Below are 18,700 nucleotides of genomic sequence, written 5' to 3'. Positions count from 1 at the left end.
CTGACAAGCCCCCCGGGACTCCCACGTTTATCCAACCCCCCCATTCCCTGTCCCCTGACTGCCCCCCAGGACCCCTCACCCCTTATCCAACCACTCGGCCCTGGCCCTCTTACCATGCCGCTCAGAGCAGCATGTCTGGCAGCCGCGCCACCTGGCCAGAGCTAGACACGCTGCCGCTCTGCTCAGCAGCAGCAGCGCGCAGTTCTGCCGCCCAGAGTGCTGGCTGCGGGGGAGGGAGGACAGCAGGGGAGGGGCCAGGGGCTAGCCTCCCTGGCTGGGAGCTCAAGGGCCGGGCAGGACAGTCCCATGGGCCAGATGTGGCCCGCGGGCCGTAGTTTGTCCACCTCTGCTATAGACTGAAGTGGAGTCTAATGCATCCACAATAAACCCAAAGTTTTAACTAAAGCCAGATTTGGTGACAGTTCTCAAAGATGCCAGGTCAAGCTGAAAGTGACCCATTCACCTTACCTTTGCCATTAGAATTATTAGACTGCAATGCTAGGTGACAGAACAACGAATAGCAATTCAAGAACAAACCTCAAACTTGATCAATTATTTTCTACAGATTCTGATCTCTTGATGAACAGCAATACTCCCTACTCTGGACTATTCGAAATTATACACTTGCTTCAGGGACATAGAGATATATTAACTGATTTCTGCATGCACTTTGACTTCATTGCAAAGTCATCATCTGTTAAAACAAGAGGCTCTTTGGTATATATAAAAATTTACTAAATATCATTGCAAGAAGACCCACAGACCCAAATTCACTACTTACTTGGCCAATTAAAATGAGCCAGCCATGTTGTTCCCCTGGTTTTGTAATGACACAAGCAAGTCATCAATTTTCTCTATACACTGATTGGTTGTCATAGATGAAGGTAGTGGAGAATTCTCAGATATCTGCTGGGACAGAAGCGTTGTCACTGCAGGTTGCCCCTCACTCTGTGGCTGACCTGGCTGACTTATAGCCATCAGCTGATCTGGCAATGCAGATGGTCCAGATGTTAACAGCTGGCCACAGTCTGATAAGAAAAAAATGAACATAAATACAATAAATGATTATGATAATCCCTAGCTTTTATCTAGCACTTTTCACCAGTACATCTCAAAGTGCTTTACAAAGGTCAGCATTGTTATGCCCTTTGACAGTGGGGAAACTGAGGCCCAAAGAAGTGAAGTGCCTTGCTCAAGGTCACCCATCAGGCTAGCAGCAGAGCCAGGAATAGGATCTAAGTCTTCACACATGGATATTGAAACTTGGAAATCCATTCATAAAAAGAGTTTAACATACTAGTGTAAACATCTTTATTCAGGTCCAAATCTGCAGAAGAGAATGCACAAAAGTACACATGCTTTTGCACTCACATAAATTAGGCGTCCAAGTTTGCCAGTGTACAAGAACAAACTGGGATTAGTACAAGTACTGTTGAAGATCTGGGCTTCTGTTAAAATTACTCTATTAATATCCCAGCAACCAGTGGGAAGTGTGCCTGGCCTCCTTCAGTATTAGCTATGTATGCATCCTCTTTCAGTTCAGTCACCATCTACACACTAGATACCCATAAATCTGCAATTGCCATTAGCTATCAGCTTCCCCCTTGCTTCTGGTACTCCTTCCAATGACCCTGTCTCCCAGAACTAGAAGGGACCTTGAAAGTTCATCGAGTCCAGCCCCCTGCCTTCACTAGCAGGACCAAGTACTGATTTTGCCCCAGATCCCTAAATGGCCCCCTCAAGGACTGAACTCACAACCCTGGGTTTAGCAGGCCAATGCTCAAACCACTGAGCTATCCCTCCCCCCAACTGCAGACAAACTGCCAAACTTAATCCATGCAAGCCACAGAACTACTTCAACACAGCATGCATTCAGAGGGAACAGTAGATATGAATAAAGTATTATGATCTCCAGAGATCCAGTTAAATGAATACATGGGTGGCCCCCACATGGTTCAACAACTCAGGGATTAGAGGTAATGGGTAGCGGTTCTGGATTGTTATCGGATTTAGTGCTCGGTAATTGACAGAGGCATTGGATGCTGTCCTTCTTTACAAAAAGGACTGAGGTACCGGCTGGTGAAGTTGACTTGCGGATGAACTCCCAGGCCAGGTTTTCTTGCAACGCAGCCAGTTCGAGCTCTGACATTGCATATATTCATCCAAATGGAATCTTCACCCGACTGCAGTTCTATGAGACAATCACAGTCCTGATGTGGGGGGAGGCTTGCTGCATTCTTCTACTCAAAGACATCAGCACAGTCACAGTACTTGGGGGGAGCTCCATAGTTCTTTCAGTAGGCATTTCAATATGAGCAATTAAACCTACTTGGGCCTGGCTGCAACACTTACTGGTCCCTGGCTAAGCCTTTGACAGAATTCTGATGGGAAAATGACCTTCTATTCTTGCCAGCAAATGAGGGGGATCATTAAGGGTTAGCCAGGAGATGCCAAGGATCAGGGGAAAATGCAGGGAATGGATCACACCAAATTGTATTATTTCTCTGTGCCCCTGAATAAAGACCTCCAGGGGGACAGTCTTCTCCCCAACTGGACCTGAAGACATCTGGGAGCCATCAATAGTTTCAGTCATGTCTGGCATGAACTTCTGTTGTTGTAGTTGCATCCATAAAATTGTCCGCTGGTCTTGAATTGATGAGGGCCTGTTGGAAAGGAATCTGGATTGACAGCTCAATAGGCACCTGCAAATGGGAAGCCCCTGGATAGAGCTCGGGATATCTCTCAGAGAGGACTAGAGTACAGGGAAATTCTCTTCTCTCAAGGACCAGGCCGACTGCCCCCATCTGTGCTCGGACTGGCTTGTTTCCCCAAGTTGCATCATGTCTGTACTGGGAAGGCCGAGATCACATGACCAGGTTTGCCGCAGTAGTGGTGCGGATGGCACTGTTCTTTTTCTTCAGGAGTGAGCTGCTGACAAGCTGTATCAGCTTGTGTAGGTTCACCAGGTGATACAGAAGATGAGGTCATGGTATGCGGGTAGAGGGACTACAGGGAACTTCTTTTCTCCTCCCTTCAGTCTCGCAGCCGATAGTCTATGCAGATGGCAAGATTCATAAGGGCATCTAGGCCCGTAGGCATCTCTACACAAGCCAGTTAGGCCTGGTCCCCACTAAGCCCCCACTTCGGACTAAGGTACGCAAATTCAGCTACGTTAATAACGTAGCTGAATTCGAAGTATCTTAGTCCGAACTTACCGCGGGTCCAGACGCGGCAGGGAGGCTCCCCCGTCGATGCCGCGTACTCCTCTCGTCGAGCTGGAGTACCGGCGTCGATGGCGAGCACTTCCGGGATCGATCCCAGAACATCGATTGTCTGCCGCCGGACCCTCCGGTAAGTGTAGACATACCCTTAGTCTCTGATTTCTTTCTGTAAGCACCACCAGAACTGGAAGAGCTGTGCTGCTTCATTCCAGTCTGTATCCGCTGTGAGGTGGCAGAAGTGTGCCCTTGGCTGCTCGAGCTCAGCAAGGGTCAAAGTTGATTGATATTGACTGGAGAAAGGCATTGCAGTTCAACAGCACCGGCTATGGCCTTTCAGCAGGGGAGGCCCAGTCTAATGCGTCTCCTGTAGGCAGGCTGATTACCAAGGCCACCTTGGACTCGTCAGAGGCATAGCTATTGGGACACATCAGAAACAGAAGGTGGTACTGGTTCATGAAGCCCTTGAACCACTGGGGGCTCTCGTCGAACCATTCAGGCAAGGCTATTGCAGGCCCCTGTTCAGGGCAGGGCACTGCAAGTGGTGGTCGCAGCACGGCATTCTTGAAACTGAGCTGCCTCACTTGCTTCTGCAGCCACCACTTCTCCCTGATGAGCTGCACGACTTGGGCCTGCAGTGCTTGATGCATCCAGTGACTGGGGTGGTGCTGCTGGGCCATACTTCTCGCACTGGGCTCAGTCCCATAGCATTACTGTGGTCCAAATAAGCTGTCACGGCCAGGTTGTGGGTAGCCAGGCCCAGGTGGTCAGAGCCGGAGTCCAAACTCATGAGACAGGAGTCGAGAGTCAGCTTAGTCAGGACACCGGGAGGTCAGAAGCAGGAGACAAAGTTGAGATCAGGACCCTGAGTTGGGAACCAGAGTCAGGCTGGGTCATAATACCAGGAGTCACAGCCAGGAAACAAACCGGAGATCAGAACCACATATCAGATGCCAGGAGTCATGCTGGGTCAGGATGCCAGAAACTCAAATCGGGGCAGCAGGAAGCACAAGGCACAGTCCAGAACAGGAGGAGCCTAGTTGTTCGGACAGCTTCCTGTTTCTGCTGCTGGCTTAAGTAGGGCCAGTGGGACAATCAGCTGCTCTGAGACTCCACTGATAGGACCTCAGGAGTAGAGCCTCAAACTGGGACTGGTCTTCATGGCAAGCAGTTGTCAGGCTGTCAGCAGGCCGCCAGGTGGAGGGTTGGAGCATGGCTGCTCCTGCAAACCCAGGTTCAAGATCCATGCGTCATGACAACTACACCCTGAACGCCTAGTTTTGGAAGTAGACTATATGGCAATTTAAGACTATGTCACGTTACTATAGGGTATCAGGAAGATATCTGTACAGTGCTTTGAAGAAATAAAAATGCTTTAAAGTGGGGTAAGGTGCATTTCTCTCGGTATATGTACTAAAAGGAGTTCAATTCACCCTTAAACACAGTTAGAATTGCTTTATATTGAACATGGACTGGAATTAAATGCAGCTGGAGATTTATCATGACTGGCAAGAAACTTTAGAATAGACATTAACTGCGTTGATCACTCCTTGCTAGGTAAAATAGGAACAAACGTGTTGAAGCACTGGTATAAACATTTGCAGAACTTCATCTTCATAGACTGGCTTCATTCTGAATTCTCTGAAGTTTCTGTCGCATTTAGATAATATCTCTAGAGATTAAGCAAATATAGAGTAATTCAAGCAATACAGAACTGCACATGGCCGTAAAATAAAAGTTGTGTACATCTCATCAATCAGGTTATTGACATATTTTTGAATATGATCTTATGTAGGTGTATTCCCATGAATATCATTCACCCATGTTAAAACTACAACTTGCCCTGCTTACACTAGGACTATAAAATGCCAGCTATCATTTGTTTAGAAAAAAAATTCCTAATATGGACAAGCGTAACTCATTTCTCCAGTTTAAATAAGACAATCAGCGATTGCTGAAGGATTTTAATTGGTTATTTTATTATGGAAAAAGAGAATAGAATTAAAAAAAATATAACGGAAATAGCATAGTGGCCAATCCTGTTCCTGCTAACGAAATCAGTGGGGAAACTCACTGCAGGATCAGCACTATCCAGGTTCTCAGCAAAACACAGTACTTTTCCCTGAGAGGTATTCATTTTAATTTTACAAACTGCTTTAGAGAAAAGCATACTGCAGAGCAATTAAATATTTAATATATATTAGTTGGTATTTGCGTGTGTGCGTGTGTGTGTGTGCGTGTTTATATATTTTATTTATTTATTTATTTGTTTGTTAAGGTATCACTAAGTAACAGAGAGGAAGCCAGAAGAAACACTGAAGACTGCATGGTGGGAAATTTTTGTTAGCAAATACCAGCTAACACCAGTATAACTTACCATGACTAGGCTACATGCAGAACTGGATGTGTGTTGTTTAAATACATCAGTTGTGCCATTTATCCACTGTTTCAAGTAACACATTCCCTGGCAATCATCCCAGTTAAAAAGGTATGCCATTTCTCAGGGAGGCGATTAAGTGGATCCTACTATACTGGCAGCTACATAGGGTTCTATAAAGGCTAGTCTACACTGGCAACGTTAAAGCGCTGCGTGTGGTCGTGGCGTAGCGCTGGCTCTAAAAAACTGACCTCCACGGGGGTGCGGTTCCCAGCACTGGTGCACTGTCTGTACTGGTGCTTTACAGCGCTGAAACTTGCTGCGCTCAGTGGGGTGTTTTTTCACACCAGTGCCAGTGTACACAAGGCCTAAGATTCAATCTATTCTAGAGCATTAAATATAATTCAGTGCACAAGAGTTACATTCCTATAATGAATCTATCAGAATTTTTCTATTTAGATGCAGTACTCACGTTCTAGTAATTTTCTTCCAACTAATGAATAATCTTATTAAAAATGTCACAGGTCTAAACAAAGAGTCCAGAACTCTTGTCACTCATTCATGTATCTGTATACTTCACTCTCAGGGCCTCCCATCATCAATCCTTTTGGTACTATTTAGCTTACAGTTCCAGATTGTTTAATAATCTTTCTAAATTTGCCATGAAGACTCAACTCTGCTCAAAGCAATCTAACAAAGAAATTTGATCACGAAGAAAAAATTGTCATCTACCAAGTAAGCGAAGAAAGGGGTACAACACAATTTGTTTCTCATTTACTCAAAAACCCTAGGAAACTGCTCAGAAAGCCAACTGGTCTATACCACTAAAAATGACAGTTAAAACCGTTACTTGGTACCTAGCCAGAAAGCTCCCTCTCCACCACCAGGATGATATTGCTATAGCTGTAATGCATTTTGTTGTATAGCATGAAATGAGTAGTGATTTCAGCTCAGACTGATACACATATCCATACCACAAAAGCAAAGATATCACCTCACACTGTCACATCTGGCAATCTGGGCATAAGACGTGTTCAGGACCACATTAGTAGGGCTCCTTGTGGCACCTTAGAGACTAACCAATTTATTTGGGCATAAGCTTTTGTGGGCTATAACCCACTTCATCAGATGCATGGAGTGAACACTACAGAAACACTAACCTAGGAACCTATCCTTGCAACAAACCCCGTTGCCAACTCTGTCTGCATATCTCTTCAAGGGACACCATCATAGGACCTAACCACATCAGCCACACCATCAGGGGCTCGTTCACCTGCACATCTACCAATGTTATATATGCCATCATGTGCCAGCAATGCCCCTCTGCCATGTACATTGGCCAAACCCGACAGTCTCTAGGCAAAAGAATAAATGGACACAAATCAGACATCAAGAATTGTAACATTCAAAAACCAGTAGGAGAGCACTTCAATCTCCTTGGACACTCAATAACAGACTTAAAAGTGGCTATTCTTCAACAAAAAAAAATTCAAAAATAGACTTCAATGAGAAACTGCAGAACTGGAATTAATTTGCAAACTTGACACCATCAGATTAGGTCTGAATAAAGACTGAGAGTGGCTGGGTCACTACAAAAAATAATTTTCCCTCTGTTGATACTCACACCTTGTCAACTGTTGGGAATGGGTCACATCCACCCTAACTGAATTGGCCTCGTTAGCAGTGACCCCTCACTTGGTAAGGCAACTCCTATCTTTTCATGTGCTGTATATTTATACATGCTTAGTATATTTTTCACTCTGTGCATCTGATTAAGTGGGTTTTAGCCCATGAAAGCTTATGCCCAAATAAATTGGTTAGTCTCTAAGGTGCCACAAGGACTCCTCGTTGTTTTTGCTGATACAGACTAACATGGCTACCCCTCTGAAATTAGTAGGGCTGTTGTCAATCGCAGCAATCAAGACCTCAAAAGGATAAACAGCATAACACATATCAGCGAGGGTATCATAGGTAAGAAACAATATTTAAAAAGCTAACTCTATATAGGAAAATCAAACATCTGTCTCCTTTTACACTTAACTTTAAGATTCTTATCATTATCCCTCCTATGCCCTGAATGAGGCAAGCTTATTTTTGTATATACCTAATACAGCCATACTTCTCTCTCAGAACGAATTTTGGCACTAGTCAGAATAACTAGTTTTCCATGTGTTTGGAAAAATCCTTTTTATTCTTCTAATTTCTTTACTTTTAATAGTAAGTGTTCAAAAAGTGGAAGTAAAGGGACTGGCGCACACGAGGAGTGAAAAACTTTGACTATGTCATAGAGGTAAAATCTGAAGACTAATTATTTTTGTAATGGAGTGAGAGAGAAGAAGAAAATACTTCAAACTTCAAGGTGAAAATTCAGAATAGTTAAAGGAACATTCAAACCTAACTGACAGATCTCAGAAAGCAGTCATCAATGGGGAATCATCTCTGAATAGGGCTGTTTCTAGGGGGGTTCCATAGGGATAGGTACTTAACTCAATGCTATTCAACGTGAACTCCTAGTGCGATGCTGTGGCCAAAAGGGCTAATTAATTTGCTGTCTGTATAAACAGGGGAGTAATAAGTAGGAATAGAGGAGTCATTTTTACCTCTGTACATGGCATTGGCAAAATTAATATCTGAATACTGGGGACAATTCTGGTGTCTACATTTTTTAAAGGACATTGAAAAATTGGAAAGAACACAGAAAAGCACCACAAAAATAATTTGATGGTTTGCTTAGCTTATTAAAAAGAAGATTGAGAGATAACTTGATTAGAGTATACAAGTACCTTCACAGGGAGAAAATATGGGGTACTAATGAGCTCTTTATTTTTAAAAAGAACTTCACTGACTTTTTGAAACACGTCCTTTTATTACCTCTATATAAGTATTAAGCATGAATTAACTATTTAGAACAGATCCTCTTCTATGAAGTCTAACTCTGAGCACTGATTTCACATTTTCCTTTCCACCCCCATGGTTTCATAGATAATCTTTAGTATTTTGGGATAAATGGCGTATATCCAACAGAAATGCAACTGTATTGGCTTATACACACGTAAACTTTTTGCATGTTCCACTGAAGGTGACAGAAGTTTCTCAAAAGGCATGGGTGTAATTTACTTATTTCCTGCCTTTAATGACTAACACTTTCAAGGAAAGGATTGTAACCATTATCACTTTACACCTCTACAGAGCTGTACAAACACAATTAATTTTGTAGCCTCCAAAGTAGATGTTTTTCTAAACCGTAATATTAGAATTGAGGATTTTTAACACTTACTATTTTGAATCCCAAATAGGAATATTCCTGAAGTCTGTTGAGATGAAGCAGGAGAATTCTGCAGTTGGTTGATAGCACTTCCTGTTGTATTGTGAAACAAAGAAGATTGTTGCTGTGCAGGAGAAGCAGCTCCTTGAATACCTGTCATATTGTTCGGAGAAGAGTAGATGGGAGACTGCTGCAGCTCTTGCTGGCTCATGCTATTCTGCAAGGCAGACATGGAAGCTGAAGAGATGAAGAGGGTGACTTGCTGCTCTTGAGAACCTGGTGATCCTTGAACCAACTGAATCTGGGGTGAGTTATGAAACATGGTGGGCTGCTGTGTCTCTGTCTGGCTGGACCCCGGATTCTGAAGTGGAGTCACTGTTGTTTGACCCTGGAACTGCATGGGCTGTTGATCTTGATTCATTGGCGCCATATTGGATTGTGCATGAAAAAGAGATTGGTTCTGCTGCTCCTGATTAGTGATTGCATTTTGATTTGGGTTGAAAATCATAGTCTGCTTCTGAGAAGCAATTGTACTCGTATTTTGAGTACTGAACATCATGTTCTGCTGCTGTTGCTGCTGTTCTTGGGATGGAGGGCTACTCTGAATAGCAACCATTGAATGTTGAGGCTGGAAGATAGCCCCTTGTTGGTTCTGGGGCATTGTACTAGATTGGAGGGAGCCTAGTGAGACTTGTGTCTGAAACAAACCCTGCTGAGTGGGCTGAGCTTGGGGTTGATCTTGGGGAATCATAGGGTTCTGAATGTGGGGTATCTGTGCCTGCTGCTGGAAAGAAGTTTGCTGCTCAGTGTTTGTGGCTGTCTGAAGTGGAGAAATGGAATTCTGTGTTGTAAAGAATGACATCTGTTCTTCTTGAGTTACAGGGTTGTTCATTGAATTCTGGGAAAGGAACATGTTGGCTGATTGCTGGTCTTGAGGTACAGAAGAGCTCTGCAATACACCCATGGTGTTCTGGGAGTGGAACATTGGAGGCTGCAATTGGTCTGAAGAAGAGGAAGTGGTCTGATTGTGGACAATGGAATTTGGACTACGAAAAATAGACCCTTGTGTTTCCTGGGATATATTTTGAGCATCACCAATGGGATTCTGAGAGTGAAAAAGTTGAGCTTGTGAATGTGGGGATTGCTGCATGAAACTTCCTGACTGAATAGACATAATTTCCCCACCTTGCTGGAACAGTCCACCTCCCTGCTGTTGAGTTCCACCTGCCTGAACGGCCATCATGTTTTCCGTAGATGAAAAAAGGTTAACTTGAGGCTGACTTTCCCCACTGTGTTGCATCTGAACCATGGTCTGAAACACGTTGTTTTGCATCTGTTTATTCTGTCCTGAAGCTTCTTCTCCATCTGCAGAACTCGATGTCTGAAACATGGTAGAGCCATTTGTCGAGACTTGCTGCTGAGCAGTAGTAGTTGTTTCATTTCCAGAAACACCAGAAGATGAGGAGAATAACTCACATTGCATCTGCATGTCTTCGCTTGTTGATAGCCCACTTAGCAAGTGGGAAGCTTGCTGGTAAACAGGGGACTGCTGGAGGTTTCCATTTCCTGACGCTGCTGAGGAGAACAGATCAGATTGCATCTGTGTTGCAGCCTGGCACATACTTTGCTGCATTCCAATCACCATTGCTGCAGAAGTCTCCATTGCCTGCTGCTGCTGCTGATTGGACAATGAGCTCTCAGGCTGCGGATGGACATTTTCAGCTCTTCCAGACAAAAGATTCTCTTGCCTGGAATGGACTGCTGTCTCTGATGAGGAAAATATCCCAGGATTTACACTGTTTTGGATTTGACTAACTTGCTGAAAAATGTCTGCACTGAGTTGCTCTTGAACATCCTCACTACTATCTGACCCAGAAAACAAAACAGAAGATAACTGCTGTTCAGCTTCTAAGACTTGCTGGACCAAATCAACATTTCCACTGCTTCCACTGGCAGTGCTGGTTGGAAAATTTCCAGCTTGCAGTTGCTGTATAGTGTTCTGTAACTGACTCACACTGTTTGCTGGTGAGAAAATACTGGATGAAATCTGTTGCTGTAGTGTCTGTGCTGGTTCTGATCGTGTTGACTGTTGTTGCTGCGAAGCCTCAGTTAACTGTGACAAAGTAACTACAGTGCTGTCTGATTGTAACCCCTCTCTGGGTTGGGACTCTCTCGTCTGGAACTGTGCCGCTTGCTGCAATAGCGCATCACTAGTCTGCAGTTGGCTGGGAGCAGAGACAGCTGGAAAGCTACCAGGCTGTGAAATGTCCTGTGTTTGGATAGTAGTCAGAGTCTCTGCATTATACACTTTAGGCTGTATCTGCTGCTGTTTTTCACTCTCAGAAGGTAAATGAGAAGCAGCAGTTGAAAAGGTTCCATTTCCTGATATGCTGGACATATTTTCTAATGTTTGTTGAGTTGGTCCAACCACGTTTGTAGCCTGGTGGGAAAAAAAAAGCAGTACACATTAAGCAGTATGTAGGATTACTCAGGTCATGCTTAGAAACCTTCACTGACGTCTTAGGATACGGTTATAGTTAATAAGATGACTTGCACTGCCACAAGAGATCAGTCAAATACTGTAGCTGATTTTAAAAGGGGATTCAACATTTTAACCAATAATATTTGTTGTTATGATGCTAAAATAAGGACGATCAAACCTTCTGTTTCACTGCATAAACTGATGCTGACTGAGACCAGGAAGGAATTTTCACTCATGTACTCTGCAGAATTGGCTAGATATATTAAGTGGGGGTTTATTCACTTTTCTCTGAAGTATCAGATAGTGGACTATTGTAGACAAAACACTGGACTTCATGGACCAGTAGTGTGATCCAGTACAGCAAGCAAGGTTTATGTGCATCAGTGTGGGAAACTCCTATTTGTGAAGCTATAAGCCAGATGTAGGATAAAATAACTTGCTCAGTTTTTGTTTTTGAGCCATTAACAGTAAAAGCTGATAGGCTAATTCAGTATGGGAAACTGGTTTGCAACCCTTAACTTTTAAGCTGATTTTTGTTCTGATGGGGGGTGGAGAGGGGGGAGAGGGAGGGGGAGGAGGAGGGAAGCATGTCTTAGAATCCAGATAGTTTTTTCTTTGTGGGAGGTAGTCTAAATTCTTAGCAGGAAGCGGTAGCATTCATTTCATAGACATATAGGTCAACAGTTTCAAACTTGGGTGCAAAAAGCTTAAACAATTGCATATTTAGGCAACTGTGTAAAAATTGACCTGATTTTCATAGCTGATGAGCACTTCACAACTCACCTGGGTTTCAGTGGGAATAGTGGATATTTAGCGTCTTTGAAAATCTAGTCACTTTTATAAAGTTGCCTAAAAGTGGAATTGAGTGCCTAAGTTGTATGAACATTTTGGGTTTGTTTAGGTCATTTAATAAATAGTTGCAATGTAGAATGGCTTGCAGTATTTTCTTTTTCTCAAGTCTCCATGAAGTCATAGGTTTGCATGTATGTTTGTCCTGGCTTTATCCTGACTGTTCCTTGTTTCACTGACTGTGCTGCAAATAAATAAAACTGTTCTTTATTTGTTGTGCTGCTGTACAACAGAGAAGCAGCCATACAATGGTGATACTACTAATGTTTTCCAGCTATTCTCCAGCTTTGTGTTATACCAACAAATTTCCTGCAGCAGTGCTTCCCTTCCTCAGCTGTTTTCCTCATCTTTTCCTTACTCTGTCTTGGTTACAGTGCATGTCTCATTTGGAAATGTTGTCCAGCTTTGAGACACAAAAGCTGATACTCATACCTTACAAATGAACCTGCCTGCACGTAGTTGGGGAATGGAGATTACTCTAGGAGGAAAATTTCCACTGTCCTAGAAAAGAACCAAAAGGCATCCCAAACAAAACATCCTAAATAAACCACTAGTCAGGGCTACCCGACTTTTTTCTTAAGTGATAAACTGATAACTATCTCCCTTTACAGGCACATGTACTGGCACTGGGTCATAATTTTTTCCTTTACTCTGTCTGGTTTCTCATGTTTTCCCATCTGTAGGATTTTTTCTCCCCCCACTCTGTATATTTATTGCTTTTTTCCTTTTTGCGCCTCCTCATTCTCCCAAGTTAACAGAAAAGGCTGCTGCTCAGGGCAGGTCACTATTAGTAGCTTTCTGGAGGTTGGCTGTGTTTGATTTTATGGCTGAACACAGTGCAACAGGAGAACGGAGACTTTGGGCCAGCAAGCTACTAATAGAACTTGTACACCTGTGCTGCTCCACAGTCTGTTTCATTGAGGACAAGTGCAGGAGTCAGAGTGTTGTTGATAACTTTGAAGGGAATCACTCACTGCTTTATGTGCATGTCTGGATTACAGGTTTGACTGGATTTGGGCTATGAAGTTTTCACCACTCTCCTATTTCTCTCCTCACACTACCATGAAATAGTCGGACATGCTGTCATGCCCGAAGCTTGGATAATCAGCATAGTGGGCTCACAATTTAGCTTACCTTGAAGATAGTGGGAGATCTTTTTTCGGCTATAACTTCCATTGGAGCCACATCTTCATTCTTAATCACACTGGTCGGCATAAGTGGAGTTATCAAGGCACTAGGGAGAATATTTACTTTATCCAGGTTACAGCCAGTGGCTGCCACTGCTGCAAAACACAAAGAGTTGATAAAATGTTATCCTGCATTATAGCCTCTAAAAATCATGGCTCAATGTATTGACTCCTTAGTGGCAGACTATTAGGGAGATGGTGGCTCTTTTCCAGTGCAGTTTTGCTGGGATGCCATAAACTTTCCTCCTCACAGGAGATGGCATGCTAGAAGGAGAGAGATCACTATACAAATCAGAAACCTTGAAACAATCTTGGAATACACATTAAACCCCATAAATCAAACAACTGTAGTGTCAGATAAACAGGATTTTAAACAAACAGCAATGCTATACTTTTGCATTTCACGCAAGAGTACATTTCTAGACCAGCATACCCATACTTAAATTGTCTATATTACAAACTTCTAGGGTCAAGAAAGGATTTTCCAGATTGAAATAACTTAACTGTATTGCATTTGAGATTGCAATATGAAACAATCCGGTTTCAGGATATGTTTGCACAATGGCAAGTTCACAAAGCAGTTTGGTTAAGTCTTCATTGGGGTGAAACACTGTAAAACAAAAAGCTTGACCTGATCTGTATATCAGCTTTATGATGCAGTATGTAAGTAAGATCTAACTTTGTCCTCTAAATGTTTCTAAACTTGGAGGGCAGGCTTCTTGAGGAATTAATCTTTTTCAATCCTAAATCCTTTCTAATCTAATTGCAAATTGTGCCTAACACCAACTGATGTTTTGGATGTGAATAAAAGGGAATTACTTAATTTCAAAAGTTTGCTGAAACTGCAAGTCTCAGACCAAGAAGTAAAATATGAAGCCTGAATTCAATGAAGTGCTAATCTTTTTATCAAAGGGCTGTTATCTTTTGCATTTCTTATCATCCCAGACCCAAAATCAAGGCTATGAAACAATTTTCCTATTTGTAATGTACACACAGCATAACATGATACTGACTATGAACAGCCTTCTGCAAAGTGCCCTGGACAATGCTTTCATGTCCTACTCCATGTTCCTAGTACACTTACTCTGCAAGAGATCAGAGGTTCTCTCCCAAAAGAACATTTTGTATCTTGAATAATAAATCCTCAGCCATTAGTTGAACATAGTGTATAAATAGCCAAATAGGCTCTCCTTCTCTTTCCATCCGCTCAGTTTTGGAATGTCTCCGGAAACTTAAACCACAGGATTTGCATATTGGCCAGTTAGCAGGGAATACGGTTTAAGTGAGACAAGAGTTTCAAAACATTATTTCCATTCTAGAATAGCTATGTGTTTTGGCCAATTTGATATCTAGATAGCATTTAGCATTTAATAGCATTTAAAGATAACTATTTGTTATCAAGTATCAGAGGGGTAGCCGTGTTAGTCTGAATCTGTAAAAAGCAACAGAGGGTCCTGTGGCACCTTTGAGACTAACAGAAGTACTGGGAGCATAAGCTTTCGTGGGTAAGAACCTCACTTCTTGCATCTGAAGAAGTGAGGTTCTTACCCACGAAAGCTTATGCTCCCAGTACTTCTGTTAGTCTCAAAGGTGCCACAGGACCCTCTGTTGCTATTTGTTATCAGAATTTCTTTATGCTCTAAAGGCAGGATTTAGAAACTGTGTTATCTTTTAACTTTAGTCTCATTGTGCTTCTCAGGAACAATGAAAAGTTCTTAATGCATTTTTGAAGAAGTGGCAGATAAACAACCATGTTAGTACAAAGCTAATTCTAAATCCCAATGATATATGGGTTAAACACAAACAATGGTGTGTTCGTTCACAATCAAAGGTATATTTCTTAAACTTTTCAACAAAATTTGGCTGGGAGAATGAAACCCAACAGAAGAAATTGGGAGCACTTTGAAAAAGTAGTAAACTATCACAATAGTTCTTTATGCTTAGCTCCAGTATTCCTTTAAATTTGTACTTTCTCAACCAATACTGCACTATTTAGGTAGTTATGTAGCACAGTCAGCACAGTATCTGGAGACTGACACCATCACCAACAATTTCAGAATAAATTTAGTATTATAGAGGCAATGTCAGATATAGAGCAGTTCTTTAGCCAGAGTCCCAAACCTTGTGGGTCCACACACATGAACACCCTTTCCAAGTTTTAAAGGGTGCCCTGAGATTAAACTCTAGTTAGTTGGTCTTCTGCACAGCACTGACATGGGCCAGAACTCCAGCATTCTTTCACAACGTTAGAACTGTGGATTTGATGTGGTTTTTCTTTTTCAATAAATGGAAAGGTTAACTTTGGAATGGAAAGAATCCCATGAGTAATGTGCATAAATATCCGTGAGAAATAGTAAATCCTTCAGTGATGAGCATGGCAAAGCCTGGCAGCTAGTTATGTAACACTATGTGTAAAGCTCAGTGGATTTGTCCCACTCCATTTGGCAGGGATGCCACTTACAGAGAACAATAACTGCAAAGATTAGTAGCAAGTAAGAGGATTTAAATAGCCAGGACACATAACAAAGGGGAGAGAGAAGGGTATAAATAAAAACAGGAATGGAATCATGGGCTCAGTGAATTGACACGTTCAAGACATTAATGGGCATTTGGATTTATGAGAGAGTTTTTCTCTAAGGTCCTTTGCATTGAGAGCTCAAAGATACTTTGCATAAGTAGTGGGTTAAACATTCTTCCTCTGTTAAATCATTAACAACCTCAGTAGAAGAAAGTATGATGTTGTTACTTTTTATAATATAAATACACATTGCATAGGATTGCTGTACACAGATTATATAACTTCAGAGCCTTTGCCCCTTCCTGCCCTAAAACAAAATTTACCCATCCCATCTAGGGTACCAAGCTTGCGCATGTAGCCATAATGAATATGTCCGTTCTAGGACTTTTTGCATTGTTCGTATCGCAATGGTGGAAGTGTTAGTTTAAACTGGGTGCAGGTGTTTTTTCCACTATGTCATCACCCTTCTCAATGTAGGGTGACAATGACAGCACCCCATCTACACAAACAATTCGACAACCATTTCTTCAAGTCATTTGTACCATTCCCTGTAACTGATGTGCAATGCATTCTGGGGTGATCCAGTCTGAATGTACCTAGATGCAGACAACAGCTCTGCACTACAGAGAATAATCCTGAGTTGGAAGTGGATTTTAGTGTCTATAAACCAATAACCCCAGAAAGGGGTTAATAGACTACGTTGGGGGTAGTGCCAAACTACAACTGCTTAAGCTGTCAACTAAATTCAGTAAGGACAGGATTACGGTCAAGGACTCAAAGGAAAAAGTAGCTTCAATCCAGGGCTACTCAAACGACAGAAAATGCACCCCTTCCTCAGGGCTGGAAGAACCTGGATAGCTAGGGCCTGAGACAGCCAAACAGAGGAAATTTGATTGCGATAGGAAAGACCTGGGCAAGTGAGTCAAGTGCTTTTGAAGAGCCCCTGGAGAGGTGAACTTTGGGGGCGGGGGGGGGGGGGTGTTTGGATTTTTCTGTTTATTTCTCATGCCTTAGACAGCTGTGTGTTATTTAGGGATGGCCCAGTTTATGAAATAGTTTTGCAACTGAAACTGATCCCAGTTCACATCAGACCCAATGGACTAACCCCCCTCTACTCCCCTCCCCCCCGAGGGAGGGACCTTTTTACTGGTCATTTTCAGAAAGGACCTAGAACAAGTATTAAGATTTTGGTTAACTGCTCATCCCATGTGGCATTCCATTTCTGGGGAGCTGTAGGTCAGTGTTCCCTCTAATTTCTCCTACGCATATGCGGAATGAATTTTGTTATGTGCACCAATATGGAGATGATGTGCGACACATCACCTCCATATCAGTGCAGATAACAAAATTCATGTGGCGAGGGTGGGGCGGAGGGTTTGGAGTGTGGGAGTGGGCTCAGGGCTGGGGCAGAGGGTTAGGGTGTGGGGGTATCAGGACTCCAGCTGGGGGTGCGGGCTCTGGGGTGGGGCCAGGGAGGAGGGGTTTGGGGTGCAGGCTGCCCCGGGGTTACAGCGGGGAGAGAGGACTACCTCTAGCTCTCTCTTCCCACAGCAGCACCTGGGATTGGGGGGAGAGGCGCCTCTCCCCGCCACGGCAGCTCCCGGGGCTGTGGCTGTGGGATAGGCGCCTCTTCCCTGGCTGCAGCTGGGACGCCTCTCCCTCTGGCCACTGCAGGTCCGGGGCTTGGTTGTGGCTGGGGAAGGGGTGCCTCTCCCCTCAGTCACAACACGTCTGGGGCTGGGCTGGGTTGGGACCGAGGGAGGGGCGCCTCTCCCCTCGATTGCGGCAGGTCTGGGCCAGGGCTGGGGTGCCTCGCCCCTCGGTTGTGGCAGGTCTGAGCCAGGGCTGAGTTGGGGCAGGCGCATCTCCCCCCGGCTACAGCAAATCTAGGGCTGGGCTGGGTTGGGGCCAGGGTGCCTCTCCCCCCGGCTACAGCAAATCTGGGGCTGGGCTGGGTTGGGGCCAGGGTGCCTCTCCCCCCGGCTACAGCAAATCTGGGGCTGGGCTGGGTTGGGGCCAGGGTGCCTCTCCCCCCGGCTACAGCAAATCTGGGGCTGGGCTGGGTTGGGGCCAGGGTGCCTCTCCCCCTGGCTACAGCAAATCTGGGGCTGGGCTGGGTTGGGGCCAGGGTGCCTCTCCCTCCGGCTACAGCAAATCTGGGGCTGGGCTGGGTTGGGGCCAGGGTGCCTCTCCCCCCGGCTACAGCAAATCTGGGGCTGGGCTGAGTTGGGGCAGGCGCATCTCCCCCCGGCTACAGCAAATCTGGGGCTGGGCTGGGTTGGGGCCAGGGTGCCTCTCCCCCCGGCTACAGCAAATCTGGGGCTGGGCTGGGTTGGGGCCAGGGTGCCTCTCCCTCCGGCTACAGCAAATCTGGGGCTGGGCTGGGTTGGGGCCAGGGTGCCTCTCCCCCCGGCTACAGCAAATCTGGGGCTGGGCTGAGTTGGGGCAGGCGCATCTCCCCCCGGCTACAGCAAATCTGGGGCTGGGCTGGGTTGGGGCCAGGGTGCCTCTCCCCCCGGCTACAGCAAATCTGGGGCTGGGCTGGGTTGGGGCCAGGGTGCCTCTCCCCCCGGCTACAGCAAGTCTGGGGCTGGGCTGGGTTGGGGCCAGGGTGCCTCTCCCCCTGGCTACAGCAGTTCCGGGACTGGGCTGGGGCTGGCAGGGAGAGGCACCTCTCCCTGCCACAGCAGATCCAGGGCTAGGAGAGAGGCATCTCCCCCTGTCGCAGCCCTGAGCACCTGCGCAGCGCTTAATAGGTTGCTGCGCTACCACACAGCTTAGAGGGGACTTAGATGTAGGTGATG

General features: G+C 44.6%; 1 protein-coding gene across 9 annotated transcripts in view; it reads right to left on the bottom strand.

Annotated features, from left to right (window-relative positions):
• NFAT5 (nuclear factor of activated T cells 5) overlaps window positions 1-18,700 on the bottom strand; it is a 149,252-nt gene that overhangs the window by 9,578 nt on the left and 120,974 nt on the right. For all 9 annotated transcript variants that reach the window (XM_042852039.2, XM_005310572.5, XM_042852038.2 and 6 more), the window contains 3 exons: window positions 13,326-13,474; window positions 8,873-11,300; window positions 782-1,028 (listed from right to left, as the gene is read on the bottom strand). In XM_042852039.2, the coding sequence (XP_042707973.1) occupies window positions 790-1,028; window positions 8,873-11,300; window positions 13,326-13,474 (2,816 nt within the window). In that variant the 3' untranslated portion in view covers window positions 782-789. The remainder of the gene's footprint in view (window positions 1-781; window positions 1,029-8,872; window positions 11,301-13,325; window positions 13,475-18,700) is intronic.

This window comes from Chrysemys picta, chromosome 14 (genome assembly GCF_011386835.1).
Source record: "Chrysemys picta bellii isolate R12L10 chromosome 14, ASM1138683v2, whole genome shotgun sequence".
Taxonomy (NCBI): domain Eukaryota; kingdom Metazoa; phylum Chordata; order Testudines; family Emydidae; genus Chrysemys; species Chrysemys picta.
This window is presented reverse-complemented; position numbering and strand designations above follow the sequence as displayed.